This window comes from Erythrolamprus reginae, chromosome 5 (genome assembly GCF_031021105.1).
Source record: "Erythrolamprus reginae isolate rEryReg1 chromosome 5, rEryReg1.hap1, whole genome shotgun sequence".
NCBI classification, from domain to species: Eukaryota; Metazoa; Chordata; class Lepidosauria; order Squamata; family Dipsadidae; genus Erythrolamprus; species Erythrolamprus reginae.
In genome coordinates this window covers 68849267-68867949 of record NC_091954.1, presented here as the reverse complement: position 1 = coordinate 68867949, position 18683 = coordinate 68849267, and the positions used below count along the sequence as shown (strand labels likewise).

The following is an 18683-nucleotide window of genomic DNA, read 5'->3' as shown; positions in this document are numbered from 1 at the left end:
TCCTCCCTGTCACTCATGTCTTCTTGGTCAGAGGAGCCTTCATCAGCAGATTCCACCAGGGGCAAAACAGGCCTGCAGTATGTGGATGTCTTCCCCCACATCCACAGTCCTTGGGGCAGGACCTGGGCCAGAGCTAACCACAACACCAACCAAATATTATTACATTATTTCTTAAATTTATACTATGCCTTTTTCTCTATGAGCTCAAGGTGGCTTACATGAGGGATTATTTTACCCCTACAACTGATCTTGTAAGGTAAGTCAGACCGAAAGGATGATTGGCACAAAGTTATCCAGAGACTGAATGTTAATCCAGCCAAAAGTAGAGAGGTAGGTATCATGTGTCTGATTGAGTACTCAACTCAATCAGTGCCATTTCCAGATAGAGCCAGAAAAAGGCAATGCCTAAAATTTTTGACAGCCCCATAGATCAGTGAAGGCCAGCCTTCTCTAATTATACATGCATTTGGACTTCACCTTTCAGAATTCCCAGGCCTACATTAATTTGGTTTTGGGCAGCACCTATATTCTTCTCTCTCGGGGGGGGGGGGGGGGATCTCTCAGCACTGGTTCAAATATTTTCACGAACTTTTACCTAGGAATTGAGATGAAGAATGTCTTATCTTATTTGGCTAGTTCATAGTTGTTTTTTTCAATCGAGCTCTCAGCCTCTGAAGTTGTAAATAAAATTCCCTATCCAGCACTATAATCTGGTTCTAAGAATATTAAGCAATAATTAAACCCTTTTTTATTGAAGAATTCTGTACTTCCAAGGTCTTGGGCTAAGGACTCTCATTTTCAAATATCTATCTTCAATTGTTTTCCAATCTAAACAAGATTACAGAGTTCTATAAAGCATGGAGTAAATGGTACATCTGGCTGGATAAAAGACAACATACAACTCCATCATGATCCTTTTACCCTTCACCCAAACAACAATCCCACAAACTTATAAAATAACATTATGAATCATGGATAAAAGGATGAACAAATTCAAAATGACAAAACTTAAACTCTAACTTAAGTTTAGAAACGTAAAACTTTCATCTATATTGATAGTAAAGATCTTAAAAGCTGTAGAGTAATCGGGTCAACAGATAAGTTGACACTATTTATGACATCTGATAAATTTATAGATATGAATTTATCTCTTCTTTCTTCTTTTTTTATTTTTTATTTTTCCTCTTCTCTCTCCTTCCCCCATTTCTTTTTTTTTCTTTCTCTCTTTAGCCTTATTTTCTTTAGCCCTACAATATATGTAAGCATGTATTTTGATTTATAACTGTGTAACTGTATTAATATATATTTGTACCAATATTCGCATAGTCCTTTTGCTTTATGTATCCCTCCATTTATCTTCAATAAAGATTATATTTTCTTTTTAAAAAAAGATTGCAAGCATCTTGAAAATCCCAAAGCTAAGATGCACTATTAGAAACCTAGTTTCAATCAATATGTGCTATCAGGCCAAACAAATGCTTCTACCAGTTTGCTAAATATGATATAAACACCTTACTGCTGTGTTTAGAAATTTCTCAGCATATGCATCAGTAGTATCATCTTTTAGACAGCACCCTACATTTCACTGAAATTACTGACAGCCAATTTTTTTTACACTTAACCCACATTGGAAACCATTTTCACTTGCCTGTTCTACCCGCAACATATCAATAATCTGATCAAATACAGGCGTTCTCAGCAAATCCCGATGTATTAGCAGTGTCTCCAAAGCATTGCAGGCTGCAGGATATTCACATTTTGAGTCTCTTACTGGAAAGGATAAATAATTGGTTTAATTCAGTGGCATGCTTAAAAATGCTGGAAAGCAATCTTCCTGTGTTTATTTAACAAACAGTTAAACCGAAATCGCCTTCGGTCCGACCTAAGCATAGTACATAAAATTATTTACTACAATGCCCTTACTTCAGCTTCAACTACAATGATACACAAGAACACAATAGAAACAAATGTAAGGTAAACCGCACCAAACTTGATTGCAGGAAATACAACTTCAGCAACAGAGTGGTCAATGTCTGGAATACATTACCTGACTCTGGTTTCTTCCCCAAACTCCCCAAACTTTAACCTTAGACTATCTACTGTTTCGTGCATAAGTGCACCAACATGCCTACCAGCCCTGTCCTAATGTCCCCATGTATTCGTATCCATTTCATTAATTAATAACCATGTTTATACCTTTAACTGTTATCTAATACATGATTGACAAATAAATAAATAAATAAATAAATAAAATAAACTGTTTCAAGTTATGATGGCCATGCAACAGTTACTTTACGGCCTGTAAAACATTTCAGATGTCATAAATGGTGACACCACTTCCCCACAATCAAGTGATTGCATTTGAATGGATCAGCTTTACAACTACCCTAACCAAATTTCTGTCCAAAAAAAGAAAAGAAAAAAGAAAAGCCTATTCAGATGAATTTAACAAGTGTCACCAAAAAAAGGGCAGAAAATTACTTCTGGTCATGTGGGTGCTCTACTTATGATTGCAATAATCTACATCTATAATTCCAGGCTCAGTTACAGTTGTAAATTGAGGACTACCTGTATTGCTTTTACGCTTAGAAACTTTGACAGTTTTGCTGTATAACAGGGGTCTCAAACCTTGGCAACTTTAAGACTTGGGGACTTCAACTCTTTGTTGGCTGAGGAATTCTGGGAGTTGAAGTCCACAAGTCTTAAAATTGTCAAGGTTGGAGACCCCTGCTCGATAACATCCAAAATATATAGATAAGTAGAGACTTGAAGATAGTTCATCTCCTCCATGCATATGCTTAAGAAACAAAATCTCTCACCTATTCTAGTAACCTTCTCAACACTGGCTTCTAAGTCCACATAGACATGGCAAATCCCTTCACTGTGTCCCATCACTGGGATTCCTTTGGCTGCTTTTTGGATATCCCGAACCAGCTGAGAAGAGCCACGGGGAATTATCAAATCTATTAGTTTATCTAATCGGCAAAGATCTTCCACTTCTTCTCTGGTATTCACCTGTAAAAGCCAAACCAGTCAAATCACAAACATTAGTTTATATAAATACAGTAATACCTTGTCTTACGAACTTAATTGGTTCCGGGAGGTGGTTCGTCAGGTGAAAAGTTCGTAAGACGAAACAATGTTTCCAATAGGAATCAATGGAAAACCGATTAATGCGTGCAAGCCCAAAATTTACCCCTTTTTCAAGCCAAAGCGCCCGTTTTTGCACTGGTGGGATTCCCCTGAAGCTCCCCTCCATGGGAAACCCCACCTCCGGACTTCCACATTTTTGTGATGCTGTAGGGAAATCCCAGGAGGGGAATCCCAGGATCGCAAAAACAGGCGCTCCGCTGGCAACGGAAGTCCGGAGGTGGGTTTTCCCAGCAAGGGAAGCCTCAGCGAAATCGCACCATCGCAAAAACACAGAAGTCGCTGGGAAACCCCACCCCCGGACTTCCGTTGCCAGCGGAGCGCCCGTTTTTGCGATCCTGGGATTCCCCTCCTGGGATTTCCCTACAGCATCGCAAAAACGCAGAGGTCAGGAGGTGGGATTTTCCATGGAGGGGAGCCTCAGGGGAATCCTAGGATCGCAAAAATGGGCTCTCCGCTGGCAACGGAAGTCCAGAAGCGGGCCATCCCAGCAGTGGCAGCGGGTTAGTAAGGCAAAAAAAGTTCGTAAAAAGAGGCAAAAAAAAATCCGAATCCCAGGTTCGTATCTCGAAAAGTTCCTAAGATGAGAGGGGTAAGACAAGGTACCACTGTACAGACAAGCCTGTGTATGCATATATATGTTTATGTTTGGGCATATATATCTCTATATGTACATAAACCTGTGCACACAGAGAGAGACACACACAAATCCTGTAACAAGTGAAAATTCATATATTATATATTCAAATATATATATAATTATTGTATCAGCCATCACAGTGGTTAAATTCTCCTTTATGAAATATTTTAATTTTAATTTTATGATGTTTTAAATGTACCCTTTGGTTAGCATCACAAATTATTATTGTTAAACAAAATTATATAGCTGCTCAACTCACATATAAGTTGACTTTAAATCACTTTACACTTTTGAAAATAAAAGTGGCATATAAACATTTTCCATACTATTCATTCAATTTGGTTTTGGATGCTTAAAGTATACAATTGTGACCAACAAGCTAGTTAAAACAAGACAGCTCCACAGAACAGTGTATAGAATAGCCTGTGTAACCAGTCACAAATTCTCCGGCGGAAAAGTACAGCCTCAAATCAAGAACATTTTCACAATCCTTTCCTGCTCTGAAAAAATTCCTTGCACTGCACAAATTCTTAAACTGTAATATTTTGATACGGAATTCCAACAAACTGCAATTAAAACACTGTTTCAGATGCAATAACCAGCAACATAATTTCCAACAAACATTTATGATCAATAATTTTCATTTATGATCAATGATTTTCAATTAATTTCCAAGTATGAAACTTTCTCTTATAACAAAAAAAAGGGTAGTATTGTGTGGCTCATACTCTTCTTTCAAAAATGCATCTCATTTTGACATCAATTTGAGATTTCCTTATTTTACAATATCTTTTCCCACTGGAGTTACACTACATTGCTGTGATGGTGAACCTATGATACACGTGCCACAGAAGGCAAGCAAAGCCCTCTCTGTGGGCACGCCAGCCATCACCCCACCCCAGCTCCATTGCACATGTGTGTGCGCTTCCCACCAACCAGTTGATCTTCAGTTTCTGCTGGAGACATGCAGGGTGGGGCACATGCTTTGGGGGCACTTGCATTGCATTTTGGAGGCTCGCATGGTGCCCCTGCACCCCAGTTTGGGCCTGGAAAACCTCCTACGCCAACACGAAAGCCAAAAAATGGGTGCAGGCGCACACACAAAAAATTAGCAATCATTGCTATATTGTGTTAGCAAAAACTTCAGAAGAGAAGGATTTAGGGGTAGTGATTTCTGACAGTCTCAAAATGGGTGAGTAGTGTGGTCGGGCGGTAGGAAAAGCAAGTAGGATGCTTGGCTGCATAGCTAGAGGTATAACAAGCAGGAAGAGGGAGATTGTGATCCCCTTATATAGAGCGCAGGTGAGACCACATTTGGAATACTGTGTTCAGTTCTGGAGACCTCACCTACAAAAAGATATTGACAAAATTGAACGGGTCCAAAGACGGGCTACAAGAATGGTGGAAGGTCTTAAGCATAAAACCTATCAGGAAAGACTTAATGAACTCAATCTGTATAGTCTGGAGGACAGAAGGAAAAGGGGGGACACGATCAAAACATTTAAATATGTTAAAGGGTTAAATAAGGTCCAGGAGGGAAGTGTTTTTAATAGGAAAGTGAACACAAGAACAAGGGGACACAGTCTGAAGTTAGTTGGGGGAAAGATCAAAAGCAACGTGAGAAAATATTATTTCACTGAAAGAGTAATAGATCCTTGGAACAAACTTCCAGCAGACGTGGTTGGTAAATCCACAGTAACTGAATTTAAACATGCCTGGGATAAACATATATCCATTGTAAGATAAAATACAGGAAATAGTATAAGGGCAGACTAGATGGACCATGAGGTCTTTTTCTGCCGTCAGTCTTCTATGTTTCTATGTGTTGCTAAGCTCTCACCAATTGCACTGCATCCTTCACCCCATGAATCGAAAGTGCTTCCTGAGTCAGATGGTGAAGGATTTGATTGCTGTGTAAAGCCTCTTTGCCTCCTTTAAGCAACAGACCATTTCCACTAGCAATAGCCAAAGCAGACACCTGTCAGGAAATGAGAGAGAGACCAACATAGTGAGAACAGTAAAGAACAGATCGCGATACCTTTTTAGTCTCTAAAAAACAGCCTCTTCCCATCTGGCACCTTGAGATATATTGTGCCAAATCTCTAAGAATTCCCAGACGCATTTCCTAGTTTTTCTGGAATTGTATAAATGCTAAAGGTATTATGAATGCAGTGGGGGGAAAATCTGCATCATAAATTAAATTTATACTTGCACAAGCATATGAATTTGAGACTGAAATTTTAAAGAGGCAAAAGAATGATCAAAGAAGTGGTTTTAAAAAAGTATGTTTCACAACATACCTGGAGGCTGTTAGGGTCTGGATGGGTGTCAACAGATTCAAACTCAACCCTGATAAGACGGAGTGGCTGTGGGTTTTGCCTCCCAAGGACAATTCCATCTGTCCGTCCATTACCCTGGGGGGGGGATTACTGAATTACTGACCCCCCTCAGAGAGGGTCTGCAACTTGGGCACCCTCCTCGATCCACAGCTCACATTAGAGAAACATCTTTCAGCTGTGGCGAGGGGGGCGTTTGCCCAGATTCGCCTGGTGCACCAGTTGCGGCCCTATTTGGACCGGGAGTCACTGCTCACAGTCACTCATGCCCTCATCACCTCGAGGCTCGACTACTGTAATGCTCTCTACATGGGGCTACCTCTGAAAAGTGTTCAGAAACTTCAGATCGTGCAGAATGCAGCTGCGAGAGCAATCATGGGCTTACCTAGGTATGCCCATGTTACACCAACACTCCGCAGTCTGCATTGGTTGCCGATCAGTTTCCGGTCACAATTCAAAGTGTTGGTTATGACCTATAAAGCCCTTCATGGCATTGGACCAGAATATCTCCGGGACCGTCTTCTGCCGCACGAATCCCAGCGACCAGTTAGGTCCCACAGAGTTGGCCTTCTCCGGGTCCCGTTGACTAAACAATGTCGTTTGGCAGGACCCAGGGGAAGAGCCTTCTCTGTGGTGGCCCCGACCCTCTGGAACCAACTCCCCCCAGAGATCAGAATTGCCCCCACCCTCCTCTCCTTTCGTAAGCTCCTTAATACCCATCTTTGTCGTCAGGCATGGGGGAACTGAGATATTCCCTTCCCCCTAGGCCTATACAATTTATGCATAGTATGCTTGTGTGTATCTTTGGTTTTTTAAATAAGGGTTTTTAAAATTATTTTAAATATTAGATTTGTTACATGTTGTTTCATTATTGTTGTTAGCTGCTCCGAGTCTATGGAGAGGGGCGGGATACAAATCTAATAAATGAATGAATGAATGAATGAATGAATGAATGAATGAATGAATGAATGAATGAATGAAAGAAAGTATGCTTCTGTTTCACAATAAACAATATTACTGATAAAAATGAGACCATACCTGGGGAAGACAATCAGGGCGGGATTCAAAAATCACCAGCAAGATCCCAATAGGCACAGTCACTTGCTCAAGTTCCAAATCCTTTGCTATTCTTGTCCTTCTAAGGACACGGCCAACACTGTCTTGTGAGGACACAGCAATCTGACGCAACCCAATGGCCAAACTGTTCAGCTTGGAGGTTGACAGGCTGAGTCTCTTTAACAAAGGCAGAGCCAATCTCCCTGAAATAGAATCAAAAACGAGAGGGCACAGATCAGTTACAACAATCAATGGGATACGCAGTAAGACTTCTATGGGAAACATAAAAGAAATAGCAGGGAATAAATATTTCCTATTCCTGAAACAGGGGATGTAGTTACTGATTCCAAAGTGGAAGATGTCTTTTTCTTATTTTCAGTAGATAATACAAAGTGTAAAAAAAGAACAAAACGTAGTCAGGAGGAAAGGCCAAGGTGGCGTTAACCATATAGTGGTTAATTATGCTACAGAATTGTGTATCACTTATAAGTGTTCCTGTCTGAAATATTACAAGTGACTAATACCAATATGACAGTGATCACATCTCAGGCATCAAAACAGCCAATTGCAAATTTATGAAATGAATTAGGACTCCAAAGTTTCAAAGAAATGTGTTCAAATATTTCTGAATGCCTGCAGATTTGTTTGTTTATTAATTCATTAATTCATTCATTTCATTGATTGGTTGGTTGATTGATTGATTTCTATGCTGTCCTTCTCCTGGGACTCAGGGCAGCTCACAGCATGTAGAAATCTAACATTAAATATTAAAATCCTCATAATTAAAAGTTAACAACACATTCATACATCGTCCATCGCACATTCATTCACTGGGTGGGGCAAGGTGTTAAAATTTCAATGCCTCAAGCCTGCCAGCAGAGGTGAGTCCTTAAATGTTTATGGAAGGCAGGGAAAGTGGGGGCAGTACGGATCTTTGAGGGAAGCTCATTCCATAGGGCCGCCACAGAGAAGGCTCTTCCCCTACGCCTTGCCACTGTCTAGCTGACGGGACCTGGAGAAGGCCGACTCTGTGGGACCTGACTGGCCGCTGGGATTGCTTTAGCAATCCCCACAGGATGTGAAAACAAAAATGAATCAATCTCAAAAATGCCTTATCCTTTTCCTTGATAGGAAAAATCATTCCTATTCCACAGACAAGGTTAAGCTTCCTGAACCCTTTCCACAGTACCTTTATTTTCAGCCTCTTCCAAATCCTTTTTGTTAGCCTGAAGAATCTCTTCTCTTTGATCTGTCAGAAGATCGGCAAGGCGATAGATGATCTCAGCTCTCTGTAGTAAGAAGAACAAGGAGAGTATATAAGCCATGTCATTGCAGGTAGTGCAGGCAGGGCAGGGCGGGGCAGAGAAGAGAAGAGAATTGGCCAAGTATGATTGGACACAGAAGGAATTTGTGTTGGTGCACATGCTCTCAGTGTCCATAAAAGAAAAGTTCACCAATACCTGCTCAGGCTGCAGTGCTGCCAAACTTCTGCCTCCTGTTCGAGCCATTTCTGCTTGTTGCTCTACTGTTGGTCCTTTTAAAACCAAAGAACATTAGATAATAAACACCAATCTTTAATTCCGCCATGAAATACAAGGACATAATTAAATAATAATAACAATTGTATTTAATGCTTACTATAAATTGGAAAGCGTAAAGACCCAATTATCAAAAAACCCACCCCGCTCTAAACTACTCCTATCTAAAGAGGCTCCACAACCAGCCTAATCCCAGGACCTGCCGGGATTTTAATAGTTTCCTGAAGGTCATAATGGTGGGAGAAGTTCCCTCTAGCCTTTTGTCCTGACAAACCAATCACATTCAATTCAAAAATTACGTATTAATCTTTAAATGCCCCACTCTTTCTTTTTTGATCACTTTTGATCACTTATATCAGTGTTTTTCAACCAGTGTGCCGTGGCACACTAGTGTGCCGCAAGACATGGTCAGGTGTGCCGCGAAGCTCAGAGAAAGAAAGCAAGAAAGAGAGAAAGAAAGAAAGAGAGAGAAAGAGAAAGCAAGCAAGAGAGAAAGAAAACAAGAGAGAAAGCAAGCAAGAGAGAAAGAAAGCAAGAGAGAGAGAAAGAGAACAAGAGAGAAAGAAAGCAAGAGAGAGAGCAAGAGAGAAAGAAAGCAAGAGAGAGAGAAAGAGAGGGAGGGAAGGTGGGAGAGAGAAAGACATAGAGGGAGGTAGGGAGGGAGAGAGAAAGAGCAAAAAAGAGGAAAGAAGAGAGAAAGAGGGATGGAGAGAGAGAAAAAAAGAGGAAGGGAGAGAAAGAGGGAGAGAGAAATAGAGCAAAAGGGAGGAAGAGAGATATTTTTTTTGTCCAATATTTTTTTAGTCGCCCCCCCCCCAATGTGCCCTATGGTTTTGTAAATGTAAAAAATGTGCCGCAGCTCAAAAAAGGTTGAAAATCACTGACTTATATGATCAAATCATATCACTTATCTCCAATCATATATTTCTTAACACCCTAACACAGTGGTCCCCAACCTTTTTTCCACCAGGGACCAGTTTCAGCAAGACAATTTTTCTATGGCCCGGTGGGGGCGGAAAGGGGTGTGGTTGGGGGCAGGATTAAGCATGGTTCTGCTTCTCTTCACTTATCCCTGTGACTGTAATGTAGCTATTACATTACACGTCACAGGGACAAGTGACATGTAATGTAGTTTCCCAAAGTTTGGTGGGTGAGTGCGGGGTAGAGCCAAAACCCGCTGCATGTCCTGCACATAGTACTAGAATCCCAGACATACAGCAGGTCCCAGGTCAACCCCGCACCTTATCCCAATGAGCGTCAGTGTTGTGGAGCTGGCTAGCAGGTCCTGGATCAACGCTTGGCACTCGCTGGATCCACAGCAGCTGCTGACTCCGTGGCCCGGTGCAACATGCCCCGCGGCCCGGTACTGGTCCGGGGCCCAGCGGTTGGGGACCCCTGCCCTAACACACCTTTTTCCTTAGCCTATTTCTTCTTCTTTAGACATTTATTTTCAAATTCGATCCCCATTCCTTGTCATTCTATAAGCAAATCACCTCGGGATACTTCTTTTATACTTTTAACTTACCTTTGTATTCTCTTCACATTAATTTAGCATCGATTTATTCTTTACCCCATGATTTATCATTTTTTAATGCATACTGTGTATCTACTGCACAATATTCTCCTTCTATGTTACACCTGACATATCCAACTCTTGTACATATAGCAAAGTAGACAATCGTAATACAATCTTTGCTTCTTGAAACATCCATTCTTCATAACAGGGTATATAAAATTCCAGAGTGAACACAACTAATATTTACCAAGTCTAGTTATACAGACTTTTCAGGTTTTATCTTACTGTATGCCTTTAATGTATTTGGCTCAACGTGTATGTTTTAGTAAGTTTATGAAGAAATGTGTTTTTGGCTTTGCCCCTTTTCCATTTTTGTGCATATACAGTTCAAAATTCTGAAAGTGTCATAATATTCCCCAATTCATATGCACCATGCTCACATTCCAACACCCTCCCCCCTGCAAGACACCTATTTATAAGACTTTTATTGCCAATAGAACTTCCATGGCCAAATAGGAACAAATAGCTTAAAAGCTTAAAATTGCCTTTGCCAAAATTTTTAGACTAGAATTTCTAGAAATACCAGCCCTGGGGAAAAATTCTAGGAGTTGTGGTTCAAAGTACCTAATGGGCACCATAGAAACATAGAAACATAGAAGACTGATGGCAGAAAAAGACGTAATGATCCATCTAGTCTGCCCTATTTTCTGTATTTTATCTTACAATGGATATATGTTTATCCCAGGCATGTTTAAATTCAGTTACTGTGGATTTACCAACCACGTCTGCTGGAAGTTTGTTCCAAGGATCTACTACTCTTTCAGTAAAATAATATTTTCTCATGTGGCTTTTGATCTTTCCCCCAACTAACTTCAGATTGTGTCTCCTTGTTCTTGTGTTCACTTTCCTATTAAAAACAATTCCCCCCTGGACCTTATTTAACCATTTAAGGTATTTAAATGTTTCGATCATGTCTCCCCCTCCAGACTATACAGATTGAGTTAAGTCTTTTCTGATACGTTTTATGCTTAAGACCTTCCACCATTCTTGTAGCCCGTCTTTGGACCCGTTCAATTTTGTCAATATCTTTTTGTAGGTGAGGTCTCCACAACTGAACACAGTATTCCAAATGTGGTCTCACCAGCACTCTATATAGCAGGATCCTAATCTCCCTCTTCCTGCTTGTTATACCTCTAGCTATGCAGCCAAGCATCCTACTTGCTTTTCCTACTGCCCGACCACACTGTTCACCCATTTTGAGACTGTCAGAAATCACTACCCCTAAATCCTTCTCTTCTGAAGTTTTTGCTAACACAGAACTGCCAATACAATACTCAGATTGAGGATTCCTTTTCCCCAAGTGCATTATTTTACATTTGGAAACATTAAACTGCAGTTTCCATTGCTTTGACCATTTATCTAGTAAAGCTAAATCATTTACCATATTACAGACGCCTCCAGGAATATCAACCCTATTGCACACTTTAGATTCATGACAAGAGAAGTTTAGCCTATTGTGACCTAAAAGTTATATTCTTTTTAAGTGCAATTCTTCTTTCTTTGCAGATGATAGTTGTGACAGCCCAACTTACCTGCAGGTTTTACCTCTGAAAAAAATGTGCCAACTTTTTTCCCCTCCACAATATCTGTGATGACATGGCCAGAGATCTTGGGATGTGTTCCATTAGCAATCACAACTGAAGTTCCTCCTTGCAGGGCCCACAGGGCAGCTTTAACCTGTAAAAAGTGATTTCTTAGATCTGCACAGTAATAACTACTTCAATAACTTTCTGACTAAGATGCCAAGGATGCGTCATCTATCTGATTATTTTTCTGTGCGATACAAAAACCAGAAACATATTTATATTTATTTCTATACAACACATGTATCTACATATATGGGCAGCTTGTGGTGTCAGTCTCTTTCATGGACAAAAAACAGAATGCAGAAATAAACGCAAAATCATCAACACATGTTCCAAACTGCTATTTAAGTATCATCCTCCTTCCTCTAGTAAGATAATAAAATGAAACAGAAATATATTAGAAATATAAAGAAAATCTAACCCACCTTGGCCTCCATGCCTCCCATCCCCACTCGAGATTTGGTTCCAAAAGTCACAGACTGCTGGTCTCCAGGATAAAATATATCTATGAGTTTTGCATCATCTGACCCTGGAGGACTATCAAAAAGTCCTGAAATGGAAGGATAGAAATGAATTAATGGCATCAGATGGAATTCAAGTATCTTTGATTCTTCCCTGGTGGCATTTTTTAGTTTCAAGTATCCACTCAACTGCAAGAGAAACAGCAGAACCAGAATTAAAGCTCATGAGGCTGCTAGTGCTCTTGTTTTTTTAATTTATTTTATTTATTTAATTGGATTTATATGCCACCCCTCTTTGGGGACTCAGGGCGGTTTTCTTCCAAGATTGTGTGATATGGGGCAATTGTATAGTCCAAAACCATCCCTCCCACTCCCTTCCTCAACCAAGTCATTGCATAAACACATTATTAATTTAGTTAGACAATGAAATATCTTGTACCTTCAACATCAGAAAGAACAATTAGCAGATCTGTCTTCATTTCCACAGCTAGCCGTGCTGCTAAACTATCATTGTCCTTCACACTAATTACCTAGAACCCAAATTTTTAAAAAAGGTCAGATATGCACAGTATGCACAAACTAGCCAAGTGAGCCACTATCTAATTAATTCCTATCAATGCAAAGCACAGAAGTGGCCTTGAGGTTGATTTGCATTTGCATAGTTAGGAGTCAATCAGTTATAATGTCAGCAGTCAGTCTGGCAAGTCACCGCAAAAAGCATAAATTGCTACCTCCAGAAGCAGTGAAATAAACATGTCAGCCCTATGCACTAAGCCCACGTTAACATGCATTACAGCTCAATTAATGCAACTTTGAAAACAACATGGAAAGATTGTTCTGGACTCTCTCTGCTATTCATTAAAGTAACCTAACTTTTTTCAGCTTTCTGAATGACTTATCACTGGTTGAAAGATATTTTAAAAGGTAAAGGTTTCTTCTGTCCAGTCATGTCCGATTCTAGAGTATGATGCTGATCTTCATTTATTAGCCTAGGGCAGGGGTAGGCAAAGTTGGTTCTTCTATGACTTGTGGACTTCAACTCCCAGAATTCCTGAGTCAATCATGCTAGCGCAGGAATTCTGGGAGTTGAAGTCCACATGTCATTAAAGAGCCAACTTTGCCTACCTCTGGCCTAGGGAACCAGCATTGTCCGAAGACACTTCCACTGTCATGTGGCTGGATTTATGCACTGAGACGCATGGAATGCTGTTACCTTCCCACCAAAGTGGTACCTATTGATCTACTAGCATTTGCCTGTTTTCAAACTACAGTAATACCTCGTCTTACGAACCTAATTGGTTCCAGGGGGAGGTTCATAAGACGAAACATTGTTTCCCATAGGAAACAATGTAAAATCAATTAATCCGTGCAACGAAAAAAAAACCCCTGCAAAAAAAATGCCGCCGCCCGGCTGTCACCTTTTGAAACAGCCGGGGGGCTTCCCAGCGTCCTCCTGAACCCAAACGTCAAACCCGAACTTCCAGGTTCGGCGTTTGGGAGGCCGCCAAGAAGTTCGGGTTTGGCGTTCGGGTTCAGGAGGACGCTGAGAAGCCCCCCGGCTGTTTCAAAAAGCGACAGCCGGGCGGCGGGGCTTCTCGGCGGAGGCGGCAGGTTCTTAAGAAGAAAAAAGTTCATAAGAAGAGGCAAAAATTTTCTGAACCCGGGGTTCGTATCTCGGGTTGTTCGTAAGATGAGGGGTTCGTATCATGAGGTACCACTGTACTAGATTGGTAGGCGAAAGAATTCATAAGTTAATGTAATTCTTCAAACAGCAGCTTCTTTTTTACAAGCTCATACAGAAGTCTGAAGATAGTCTTTAATGAAAAGCAGAGAAAGACTACAGAACATGCAAAGCTTTTTTGAAAAACACGCACAGCCATACCAATAAGCATGTTGTTGTGTCTACAAAGAAGCATGTACCAACCACCCACTAAAAGATGTTACCCACGTTTACCCCCTGAAGGTCACTGTTAGGCTCTGGGGGAGGAACCACAGCATCATTGGTATTGATGATAGGAACAATATTCATCCGTAGCAGCTCATGCAAAGTCCCGTTTAAATTTCTACGTTTCTGCTCATCGTGGAAATCCAGATTAGTAACCAAGATCTGGAAAAAAAGGGAAAATTACTGATAAAAATGACCCTCTATTAATTTGAGTATAATGTGCAAGATTGGACAGATACTAACAACATTTTCAAGTTCTTAACAAGGACTTAGGCCAGAAGCATACAAACATACAGGAGAGTCCAACCCAGTCATATTTTACTACAAGGGGGAAATATGTAAATCTTTTTGTTTTTAAATTTAAGGAACTAGTGAAAAGGAGGATCAAAGGAAACGTCTGAAGAGCCAAGCCTCGTCATTGTGGTTTTTACAATATTACAATAATAGAGAGTATTCCACCATTTAAGAAAGAGGCAACAAGTCCGAAAGAGGCCATCCTGGCATTGAAGCAGCATTCAGGAAGCCGTAAAATTTAAAGCATCTTCCTTCAATAAATGGAAAGCCTGTTTCTAACAAAGTAAATAAAAGAAACAGAAACTTTGTCAGAAAAAAATGTAAGGCAATAATAATGAATGTAGGAAGGAACACATCCCACAAAACACAAGGCAACACAACACACAAAACAAACAAAAACAATATAAAACAAACATGTCAGTTTCGTATACTGGTACAATAGCAATAACACTTAGACCTATATATACTCCACAATGCTTTATAGCGGTGTTTCCCAACCTTAGCAACTTGAAGATATTTGGACTTCAACTCCCAGAATTCCCCAGCCAGCGAATGCTGGCTGGGGAATTCTGGGAGTTGAAGTCCAGATACCTTCAAGTTGCCAAGGTTGGGAAGCACTGCTTTATAGCACTCTCTAAGCAGTTTACAGATTGGCTCCAACAATGGGTCCTCATTTTACTAACCTCGGAAGGATGGAAGACTGAATCAACTTTGAGCCTTGAGAAGTATTCATGAAAGAAAAAGCCACTTGCCGTATAGAAGAACATACTTTATTAAATGAAAATCACTATGGATTCTGCAAAAGCAAATCCTGGCTTAAAAACTTTTTATAGTTTTGCAAGGATGTCAGTAGACATGTGGGGAGAGAGGATTTTCACTAAAAGCTCTGTGTATAAACTTAGAAGTCTTGGAAATGAGGACTTGCTCTTTTATTATTATCTCAGATATGAAGATAAAGGGAGAAAAGGGGAAGCACATTTAGACTCACAAGATTCTTTAACTATAACTTTACAATAAAGGTGACACTGATTTATATTAATAGGGATATAATTAAGATGTTGTCAGACCCTGAACTAGAGAATCCAGACTCCTTTATCCATTTGCTAGACCATTTTTATAAGCAAAGGCCAAAATCTGCTTTAGAATCCTATAGAGCTGTCTTCAAGAAATAATCACAGACGAACATTCTGGTAAGATTACTTTTAAAAGTCTTTGCAGGTAAGTTTTAAAGTGCAGTAAAATAATTCTAATTTCTTTCTGCTAGGTTGTTTGAAAAGTTTACTGAATTAGAAATTGGATACCGAACTGGCAAATGATCTTAGCCATATGCTTAACTATTGGGTATGACCTATAAAGCCCTATATGGCATTGGACCAGATTACTTGCGGAATCACCTACTGCCACATGAATCCCAGCGACCGGTTGGGTCCCACGGAGTCGGCCTTCTCCAGGTCCCGTCAACTGGACAATGTTGTTTGGCGGGACCTAGGGGAAGAGCCTTCTCTGTAGGGGCCCCGGCCCTCTGGAATCAGCTCCCCACAAAGATTCGTACTACGCCCACCCTCCTTGCCTTTCATAAGAGTCTTAAGATTCATTTATGTTGTCAGGCTTGGGACGATTAGATCTTAACCCCTGGCTAATGATTGATTGTATGATTGCTGTACGAATGGGTGTGATTGATTTTTTAATTTACTTAGGGATTTTAGATTGCTTTGTAATTTTAATTTAATTGGATTGGTTTTATTGTAATTAGGCTGAGATTTCCTAACAGTTATGTCACGCTGAATATTGACAGCCCCAGAGACATTTAGTAATTAAAGAGTTAACTGTGTGTGCTTCATTAAGATCCTCCTATTATGATGTAATATCCTGCCACATCTAACACTACTTCCTTCTTCTTCATTCTAATTTTTTTTTCTTATTTCTATCCACCATCATGTAAGACGTATTTGTTGTTTTGTCCACCGGGACATGTTTTATTTTCTACTTTTATAATAAAAGAAATCTTGTTTTGAACAAAGGACTAAACAGCTTCCATCTATCACCTCCGCGGTAATTAAGGTTCAAACGGACTTTAATCATTTTTACTATCGCGACAAGTTATATATCTTGGTACGGCAGGTTAGACTAAGGAGAGTTTGGTAGCCTGTTCTACTTTGGTGTTGGAGGTTCAAGCCCCCAACCCCATGGAATTTGTCACGGTGCAATGGCTTAAATGAACTGGTGTTCCTAGAACAGGGTACAAAAGAACCCATTGCAAAAATGAGCCTATCCATGCAGTGTTTTACCTGAGCTGCACAGATGCTGTATTGTGTGAACATAGCCTCATACAGGGCCATCAGCCCACTCTGACCAGCGGCAGCACAGGCTCGAGCCTCCAGCACAGGAATGGCCTAGAGAGATCAGACAACACGTCGGTCAGCTACGGCAGCACCTGTTGGCATTTCCAAGAACTTTGGCACCTCTCCCCAGTTACTCACCATATCTTTGAGCTGGTTCTGCCCCGAGTGGAGAGCCTGCCTGACGCTCTGTGAAAGCAGGATCTCGTGACGGAGGCGCTGCTTTCCAAACGCCACGGCACCACTGGTGACAATCATCATCTCCCGGCCCTGGTTTTGCAGCATTGACACCTATGGGTCCAAAACAGAGAGAAGCCCTCTGTCTTTTTATGCTGCTTCGGTTTTCAAACACAACTGCAAACACTCTTCAAAGGAGCATGGTCAGGCTTAGGCTGTGTAGTATTAATACAGTGGTACCTCATCATACGAACTTAATTGGTTCCAGGAGGAGGTTCATAAGGTGAAAAGTTCGTAAGATGAAACAATGTTTCCCATAGGAATCAATGTAAAAGCAAATAATGCGTGCAAATCCTTCAGGAAAATCCCAAACTTTAGAAGGGAGGAGAACAGAGGGCAGGGAGGAGCAGCTAAAGGGGGCGGGTGGAAGAAGCAAGGCTAGGCTAAAGGGAGAGTGGGAAGGAAGAAAGGCAAGGGGGACGCCCCTCCCTTTTCTTTCTTCAAAAGACACCGTTTCAGTGCCTCTGCAAGCACGTTGTTCTCTGCAAAATCTTTCCTCCTCCAAGGCGCCCCTCCCTTTTCTTTCTTCAAAAGACACCCTTTCAGTGCCTTTGCAAGCACCCTGTTCTCTGCAAAATCTTTCCTCCTCCAAGCCGCCCCTCCCTTTTTTTCTTCAAAAGAAACCCTTTCAGTGCCTCTGCAAGCACCCTGTTCTCTGCAAAATCTTTCCTCCTCCAAGCCGCCCCTCCCTTTTCTTTCTTCAAAAGACACCCTTTCAGTGCCATTGCAAGCACGTTGTTCTCTGCAAAATCTTTCCTCCTCCAAGCCGCCCCTCCCTTTCTTCAAAAAAGGGGGGGAAAAGAAACCCCTTCATCCCACCAGCAGCTGCTTGGGTTCGTAAGGTGAAAATAGTTCGGAAGAAGAGGCAAAAAATCTTAAACACCGGGTTCGTATCTTGAAAAGTTCGTTAGAAGAGGCGTTCGTAAGATGAGGTATCACTGTATATAGAACAGGGCAATGTCCCCACAGCAGTTGGCCTCTGAAAGGATTGAAATAATTCCAAAACAGCGCAATTTATCCATTAACTAGCTGATGACTTGGTGCTGCCTGGGTATTTTTTCATCCTGCTCACCCCACGCCTCCCATGCATGTGCGCATGACCCCCTCTGATGTCATTTCGAAAAAATCCTTTCTTAGTGAGCTTGTAGAAGCCAAGAGGAACATACATGGCAAATTTCAAGTTTGTAAACTTTATGGTTCTGGAAATTTCGTGATTACAGCGTGAGTGGTTTTTGCTTTTATATACAGTGGTACCTCGAGATACGAGTTTAATTCGTTCCGGACCTGGGCTCTTAAGTCGAGCAGCTCTTATCTCGAACGACTTTTCCCCATAGGAATTAATGTAAATAATTTTAATTGGTTCCAGCCCTCAAAAAACTCACAAAGTTAGTCTAAATTATGCAGAAAGACATGTTTTTAATGAAGAAATGTACATGTACATATAAATGAATAATGAAGTTTCTTTCACTTAACTTGTAAACTTTCTTAAACTTTTAAATTTACATATGTTCAACTTCTCTGCCAC

The 18683-nt window shown here is 40.8% G+C and overlaps 1 protein-coding gene across 3 annotated transcripts in view; it reads right to left on the bottom strand.

Moving 5' to 3' along the window:
• ALDH18A1 (aldehyde dehydrogenase 18 family member A1) overlaps positions 1 to 18683 on the bottom strand; it is a 45741-nt gene that overhangs the window by 5804 nt on the left and 21254 nt on the right. For 2 of the 3 annotated variants that reach the window (XM_070752980.1, XM_070752981.1), the window contains exons 4-15: positions 17063 to 17212; positions 16871 to 16975; positions 14292 to 14450; positions 12783 to 12873; positions 12308 to 12432; positions 11829 to 11973; positions 8643 to 8716; positions 8372 to 8471; positions 7165 to 7385; positions 5631 to 5768; positions 2820 to 3015; positions 1649 to 1770 (exon numbers count right to left, since the gene is read on the bottom strand). In XM_070752980.1, the coding sequence (XP_070609081.1) occupies positions 1649 to 1770; positions 2820 to 3015; positions 5631 to 5768; positions 7165 to 7385; positions 8372 to 8471; positions 8643 to 8716; positions 11829 to 11973; positions 12308 to 12432; positions 12783 to 12873; positions 14292 to 14450; positions 16871 to 16975; positions 17063 to 17212 (1626 nt within the window). The remainder of the gene's footprint in view (positions 1 to 1648; positions 1771 to 2819; positions 3016 to 5630; positions 5769 to 7164; positions 7386 to 8371; positions 8472 to 8642; positions 8717 to 11828; positions 11974 to 12307; positions 12433 to 12782; positions 12874 to 14291; positions 14451 to 16870; positions 16976 to 17062; positions 17213 to 18683) is intronic. The other variant, XM_070752982.1, reaches the window with a different exon arrangement.